The following is a 7,916-nucleotide window of genomic DNA, read 5'->3' on the forward strand; positions in this document are numbered from 1 at the left end:
TTATGAGTCATATGCTGAAGAACATGAACACTCTGCAGCTTCTGAAAACCATCCAGTCACCAGTTTCCACAGGGCATCCTTGAGATCCTGGTTCCTCATGCTGTAGATGAGGGGGTTCACTGCTGGAGGCACCACTGAGTACAGCACAGCCACCACCAGGTCCAGGGACGGGGAGGAGGTAGAAGAGGGCTTCAGGTAGGCAAACATGGCAGTGCTGAGAAACAGGGAGACCACGGCCAGGTGAGGGAGGCATGTGGAAAAGGCTTTGTGCCGTCCCTGCTGAGAGGGGATCCTCAGCACGGTCCTGAAGATCTGCACATAGGACAGCGCGATGAAAACAAAGCAAACAAAAGCAACCAAGGCACTAACCCCAATAAGCCCAAGTTCACTGAGGGAGTCTGAGTGTGAGCAGGAGAGCTTGAGGATCTGGGGGATTTCACAGAAGAACTGGTCCACAGCATTGCCCTGGCACAGGGGTAGGGAAAATGTATTGGCCGTTTGCAGCAGAGCATTGAGAAACCCACTGCCCCAGGCAGCTGCTGCCATGTGGACACAAGCTCTGCTGCCCATCAGGGTCCCATAGTGCAGGGGTTTGCAGATGGCAACGTAGCGGTCATAGGACATGACAGTGAGAAGATAAAACTCTGCTGCAGCACAGAAAAGGAAAAAAAAGACTTGTGCAACACATCCTGTGTAGGAGATGGCCGTGGTGTCCCAGAGGGAATTGGCCATGGCTTTGGGGACAGTGGTGGAGATGGAGCCTAGGTCAAGGAGGGCAAGGTCGAGGAGGAAGAAGTACATGGGGGTGTGGAGGCGGTGGTCACAGGCAATGGCCGTGATGATGAGGCCGTTGCCCAGGAGGGCGGCCAGGCAGATGCCCAGGAAGAACCAGAAGTGCAAGAGCTGCAGCTCCCGTGTGTCTGCGAATGGCAGGAGGAGGAACTGGGTGATGGCGCTGCTGTTGGACATCTGCTGTTTCTTGGCATGGGGACTCTGTCCAAAGGAGGAAAAAAACGAAAAAAAATGAGGACAGACGCCTTAGAGCAAAGACAGTCTGCTTTTCAGAGATGATGTGGTTTTGATTTTCTATCACATCTGGTGACTGTTCTATTGAGGGGTAGAAATCCTCATTTTTATGACTGAAATTGTGGAGTCTTGAGACAGGACAGGACACAGGGCTCTAATCTCTGTGGTTTAGTGCAGAGTCAGGAGAGCTGCAGTGTCCATCAGGCTTTTTTCCATCTGCCCTGTGCTTCTGATTGTGCTGCCTTGATGATGAATTCACACACAAATTCCACTTAAAAAAAAACCCCAAAGAAATAACTGAACTCATGAGGGAACAGCGGAGCACTGTTTGAAAGGACAAATATACAAATTCTTCTCTTTCCCAAACCAGAGTTAGAGCTGTGCTGGAGACAGAAGGACACAACCCCTCACAGAGAGATTCAAAGGACTCTGCAAGCAGAGTGCCGACCCCCAAGGAAAGGCTCAGCCCTCCCTAGGATCCCACAGGAGAGCTCTGCCTTTCTGGGAGCAGCCGGCAAGGCCAGCAGGACAGGCAAAGCAGAGAGTCTGGGGTCCCAGAGATGACATGTTCTGAGGGGAGAGTCAGTTCATTGCCCAGCAGACAATGCCCAGAAGACATCTCCAGTGAAGGACCGAAGGAAAGCTGTCTGAGCCCCACCTCCCCCAGTCCATGTTGGCAGTTTCCCCCCAACCCTTGCCCATGTCTCTGCTGCCTGGAGCTGCCCCTGCCAGGAGCTGCTGCTCTGTGCCCAGGTCGCCTCCCTGTCACTCCTCCCACAGCCCATCCCACCCGCTGGGGGCTCAGCTCTGCCCTGCAGACCCCTCCTGGCAGCAGGGCACTGCCCAGGGCCATCTCCCTCTTTGTGGCTCCTCAGGAGGAGATGAGAGAAAGCCTGATGCTGGAAGCAAAGGTGCTGCTGGTGCTGTGTGTAGGGAGAGGAGGGGGTGAAGGCACTTTGTGAGGTTTCTGGCAGATCTGCTGATCCCTCAGTGGAACAGTGACAGCTCCTTTCCCTCAGGAGACAGCTGAGAGCACAGACCCTGCAATGTCTTCATCTTCCAGGCAGCCACTGTCTTGACTTTCCTCTGTAAATGCTGCCTCTGCCAGTGTTCTGGGGGAGATCTGCAGCTGTGGGCAGCCCTGACCCACACAGCACACTCTCAAAAGAGCCAAAGGACCCTGGCCTGAGGGGAGTCTCTCCTTTTACCCAGAGCTTCTCCCCACAGAAGCTCGGGGGGGAACTCCTTGGGCAGGCTGAGAGCTGACCCTGGCAAGCAGCAGAGTCCCTGCCCCGGCACACAGACCCCTGGGGTGCAGGGACCCTGCTCTCAAGGACAGCCCTGGGCACCCCTGCCTGCACACCCACCTGTCTTCAAAACCCTGCCACAGTCCCTCGCAGAAGGCAGCCCTCCTTCATTGTCGCTGCGATGGTTCAGCAGGGCATCCCTGCTCGGAAGCACACCCTAGAACATCCCTCCAGGAGACTCCCCTGCATTGCCCTACAGCCAGAGACTGACTGTCAACAGGTGTGAAGATTTCCCCAAGAACAAGCTCAGAACTCTCCTCCCACTCCCAGCTGCCTTTAGCCTCTCTGTGCCTGGCTCCTCTCGGGTGCCTGCAGGCAGTGCCCTCAGCCCTGCTGTGCTTGGCAGAGGAGCTGCTCCTGGGCAGAGCTGTCTCTCTGCAGCGCTGCCCGCTTGCCATGAGCTCCCTGCATGCCAGGAGCCCAGCTCAGCAGCAGAGGACTAGCCCAAGGCAGCCCTTTCTCTGCCCCCTGTGGGCTCCCTCCAGGTGTCCCTGGGGCTCCAGGGGAACCTGCTGGGAAACAAGATGAAGTCATCACTAAGCTGGGGAGAAGCTTTTCCTTCCTGCACTCTCATTTCACATATCCGGAAAACAAGGAGTCTCAAGAATCATATTTTCTTTCCCTGTCATATTGCAGGACACACAGACAGGGATAGGAAGTCATCACCTTTGTGCCTCCTGCTGAGGGAAGGAATTCAGCCAAGTTAATTGAAGCATCTCATCCTGATCTGTAGCCCTGGGGCCAGAAGGGGACTCAGCTCCCTCCCATTCCTGCCACAAACCCGCAGGAGGTGGGATTCTTCTTGCCTCCGTTCAGGTGTGCACAAGATGAGCACCTGCAAGTGAGCTGTTTGTGTCCACTCCCTTGCTAATTAGTGGAGAGTGAGGGTGTTGTTCAGGTGGGAACACCTGGTGACATTTGAGGTGACACCAGAGTTTGCCCAGGATATGTGCAGGTGACTGCAAGCTCTAATGCAGCAATGCTGAGACACAAGGCAGCATCTGGGGGCAACATCCTGGAGCCTGGTGAGGAATTCCTTTGGTAGACGGAAATGAAAGTAGATGTTACATTTAGGATAGCTAAAACCTTCAATATTCCTTACATCCACAGCACCCACAGAGGTAGTCAGCTGATCAAATGCAGCTAAGTCCCTCTCTTTCTCTTCTCTGCCAGCTGTATTTCCTAGATCTCCACTGACTGTAATGGCAGGTGTCTCATGGACATTCCCCCATTGCTCAACCTAATTCAGGACAGCTCCTCAGTGGCCACATAACGGCTTGTTGTGCCACCTGAGATGCCAGCGCCCTCCAGAACAACTGCAGGTTGCTGGCACAGACAGCACAGCACCTACAGGAAAGCCATTCCTGATCAGAGCAGATGCATGACAGACAACCCAGAGAGCATTGCAGATTTGGTTCCTTTGGGCAAGCCTATGTGGCAGCCCAGGCAGGTTTGGTCTCTGTCGATCAGCAACAGAAACCCACCACTGCAGTGAGGCCCAGTCTGACCCATCTCCACTCAGCTGATGCAGAGCAGGTCATGAACAAGAAGCCCATCACACTGAGGGCTCAACTCATTTGGCTGCTCCCAAACTCTGCTCGTTCTTCCAATAATCCTTTGCTGAGCCCCTTAGTGATACAATCAAGGAACAGGCGACTGATTGTCACAGTGCTCCTCGATCACAGCATCTCCACACCCAAGGACATTTTCAGCAGCACCTTGTCCTCCTGGAGATCAACTTCCCCTCCACCACAGACCTTTAGGAGCAGCAAAGCCTTCTCCTACCAGGGCTATGGAGCCCAGCCCTGCTTTTCTGGCCTTTTGGGGAACAGGATTTTCTCCTTTGGTGCTTTCACATTGCTGCCCTCCGTCCCCTCCAGCACGTCTCTGGTCTCATGCAAAGCACTGCACGTACTGGGTCTTGGGGACTTGCTCCTGGGTTTGCCTGTGACAAGGCTGAGCTTGGCCCCAGTGCTACAGCTGAGGGGATGCAGACCAAAAGTGCACCAACACCCTCAGCCTGGGGCACAGAGCAGAGGAGCTGGAGTCCCATGTACTACCACAGAGTTTTGACACTGGTGGAAGAAATAGTGAGGAGTGCTGGGAAAGCTCCGGCTGCTAGTTGTAAGAGACAGACTGTAAATTCCCTGACCAAGGAACAGAAGGCCCTCCAAGCCTTCAATGGAAAGCCTCCAACACTCGCAAGGAAATGAATAATGCAGGCCTGGCCTTCAAAGAACTGATAAGGCTCATACTCCTGGCACCTGAAAGTGTGGGAGAACTGTCTTGTGAAGCCACCGTCACTCATGTGGTGAGCTTGCTAGTTCTCAGTTCTCAAGGCCATTGTGTCTGAGAAGTGACCTTTGCTTCATTATCCATGAAATACATATGAAAGCGCACACCCTGCATATGCTAATGAAGATTGTAGAGATCAGGCTAAACATGTATGACCATAGTTCTTCTCTCCCCACCCAAATCATGCTACACGTCACCTGGGAGGGGAAGACATCTGAGATGGAACTGCCCCATAACGAGTGGGGCAGGCCATGCTAATTCAGCAAACATAAAAGGGGAGGAAGATGAGTATGATGGGGGGATTCACAGAAAAGCACTCCTACAAGATCCCCCTCCCCGCCCTGAGTTTTGGCAGGCTCAACGCTGAAACTGGGATTGGTGAACTCTTCATCTTTTCCCGCTATCTTTTCTTTTCTCTTAGAGTTGTTAAGTAGCAATTAGAGTAATTAATGGTTAGAGTTGTTAAGTAATGACCTTAAGTACTGCTTGTCATAAGTTGTTGTCTATCTGCTGTTAACTAACACATTGTATACTCCACCACTTGCCATAATTTGTCATATACCTAACTAATTATCGTGGACCGGTTAAGACCTATACTAATCATTTTGGGAAACTAATAAATGTTTGTATACAGACCTTGAGATCTATCTCACCTTAGTCCACGCCACTGGGGATTTACAAATCTGAGTCACTTACCCCCCCTCTTTCCTGAGAGTGGGATGTGACACTAGTGGTGCTGCCATGGTGCATATGGGCCTTTCAGGAGAGACAGGCCAGGAAGGTAAGGAAACAGATGCCCTCCATGTGCAGGATCTTGCTGTATGTATGGAGCTCCTCTATGGGATGTACAAGAGGTTGGGTGAGCCCTTTGTGGGTGAGGATCAGAGGAGAGGCCTGTTAGTGTGCCATCCTGGTAGGAGACAAAGCACCTGCAATCAGGGTAAGGAAGCAGAGAAAGGCTTATTCAAGAAACCCAAAGAATCACCAGGTCTTACCAGGGATTTTAATGACCGTGGCACTCACTGGAAGGGGAGCACGGGAAGGCGCACACTGTCCAGCAGGTGTCTAACCCTAACCCCACCCTGCCTGAACCGTAACCTAACCCTGCCCTAAACATAACCCTGACTTTATCTTAATCCTAACCCTAATCATTGCCTGACCCTAGCTCTACCCCAACCCCAGGTCATAACCCTCAACTCTAACTGTAACCGCACCCCAACCTCTTTGAAATCTAACCCTAAACTATCCAAACTCTAGCTCTAATTTAAACCTGAACGTGAACCTTAACTAACCCTCACCTAACACTTCTCTTAACCCATCTCGCATGGCCAACAGCATGTGTGGAATGAAATCTGGTATCAGTGCTGGCTCAAGGCCTGAGCAGTTGCCTTTTGCTTCCTCATGATCTGGAGGCTGGAGGCACCACTGTGTGTCACCCAAGTCAGACCCTTGGGTCAGCTGAACCATTTTTCAGTTCTCATAGACAATGTTCCTTGTTTCTCCGTTGACTCTGACAAGAGCTGAGTTACCTAGATATCGAGGCTGTGGATGGCATATTTCTCATGCAATGACAGCTTGGAGTAGCTCTACTGACCCCAATCTCAATCTTACAGCTCTGACTGGAGGAAAGTACCCTATAGCGCCTGGTTGCTCCAAGCCACAGCACAGGTTCTTCATAGTCTTTCTGACTATTCAGTCATCTGGTCCTGGTGAGAGATGGCATTACTGTCCTAATCCTGACTTTGTTGGGTAACCCAAAAGGACAGACTGGAGGCTGTTGGGTTATATGTAGGGCTTCAGAGAAATCAGGGAGTGCATTAACCTCACACAAGGGCAGGAGGTACTTCCCACTGGAAGGGGTTATTTGTGCTATTGGCTACAGAGCCACCCAAGGCAGCTGTGGTAAGAATCACTCAACCAGGTTTTAGGCATTGGGGTGAAATGAATCTGCACAAATACAGAGATTTGCAGTGTGGTGACGTGACCCAGTCCTTTTTTCCTTCTCATGCACGCATCTCAAATACAAGCTTTGTCTCCAGGCCCCTTCTGGATGTGAACCATCATGCAGACAGCAGGAACAGTGTGAGTTCAGCCTCTCAGGGCAAACTTTGTCTAACATGGGGATAACGTGGGGCACAGGCACAGTTTTGAACGCAGAGAAGTGGAGCTGTGGAGAAGCCTTTTCTGTTGCTGCGCCGTTGAGGTAAACCCAGATTGAATTGGCTTCTTTTCTGCTTCCCTGGGTTTCTGGGGTTTGTTTTTTATTCCCCTTCCACAAGTTTAGCAGTTTCCCTTTCAGCAGCTAAATCTCATTTTTCAGTTTCTCTATTTTTAAAGGCATGGAGTTATGCTGGAAGTTGTTAATCAGGCTAACACCCATGATTCTGACAGTCGTTATAAAATTGCTCCTTGTGCTGTGGGCGTCCGGGGAGGAGCAGTGGCAGCACCAACATGCCCACCTGCTGTCCTGAGGCTGCTTATGAACTGACTTGTGACCAGGTGAGAGTGGCAGAGAGGTGTCCAGAGAACAATATCCAGGTGGTCTCCAGGGGAATGACAGAGAGGAAAAGGGGCCACTGCTGCCTCCTGCAGCATCACAGACTGAGGAGCACGTTCCTGCCTGTTGGCTCCTGATAACGGTAAATCCCTTTTGGCGTGCCCTGAAACGCTGAGATAGCGTGGCAGTACAGCTACTGCCAGCAGCAGCTGCAGTCCTCTGTCCAGCTAGACTGGGCTCACTGGAATGGGCTTCCTTCAGCTTTGAGAAACGCTGCCCATCAGCGAGTCACCACAGAAGTTGCCCTCGGGCAGTTCCCCGTGAGCAAAGCTGGCCTGAACTGTGCTCTATCTGTGATCTTGCCAAGCGCAGAGACATCTGAGAGCTAAAAATAACAGGCTGTATGTTTGAGGATGTTTTGAAACAAGCAGGAAATGCTGGTATGTGGATAATTTGCAGTCAAATGGTTGCTTTGAGTTAAAGACTTAATTTAAAATAAAAGTGGGCATCACACAGTTTTGCTTTTTTCTTTTTTTTTATAAAGCATTTCAATTTTGTGTACATTTATATTAATAAGTAGATAGATTAGAAAACAATCATTGTGACTTTTCCCTCACGCAAACCCTAACAGTATCTTGGAAATTTTGAATTGAAATCTATCTCTCTATGAGATAGACAAAACTCACAGGGAGAAGACACGAATGCCTTGGAAAAAGAATCAAACTATTAGGACCCCGTGGTTTTCTGAATTTCTCTGGAGGAGACTGCCCTATGTTTTTCACTTGGCTAAT

At 51.1% G+C, this 7,916-nt stretch overlaps 1 protein-coding gene across 1 annotated transcript; it reads right to left on the minus strand.

Moving 5' to 3' along the window:
- Positions 1-984, minus strand: LOC128900140 (olfactory receptor 14J1-like). The gene has a single exon (XM_054180918.1). The coding sequence runs from the start codon at positions 967-969 to the stop codon at positions 1-3; it is 969 nt and encodes a 322-aa protein (XP_054036893.1). The 5' UTR covers positions 970-984.
- Positions 985-7,916: the final 6,932 nt, after the last annotated feature.

This window comes from Rissa tridactyla, chromosome 20 (genome assembly GCF_028500815.1).
Source record: "Rissa tridactyla isolate bRisTri1 chromosome 20, bRisTri1.patW.cur.20221130, whole genome shotgun sequence".
Classification (NCBI taxonomy): domain Eukaryota; kingdom Metazoa; phylum Chordata; class Aves; order Charadriiformes; family Laridae; genus Rissa; species Rissa tridactyla.

Excerpts from the sequence above, each read along its gene's own strand:
- LOC128900140 (XM_054180918.1), bottom strand. The coding sequence starts at position 969 with ATGTCCAACAGCAGCGCCATCACCCAGTTCCTCCTCCTGCCATTCGCA.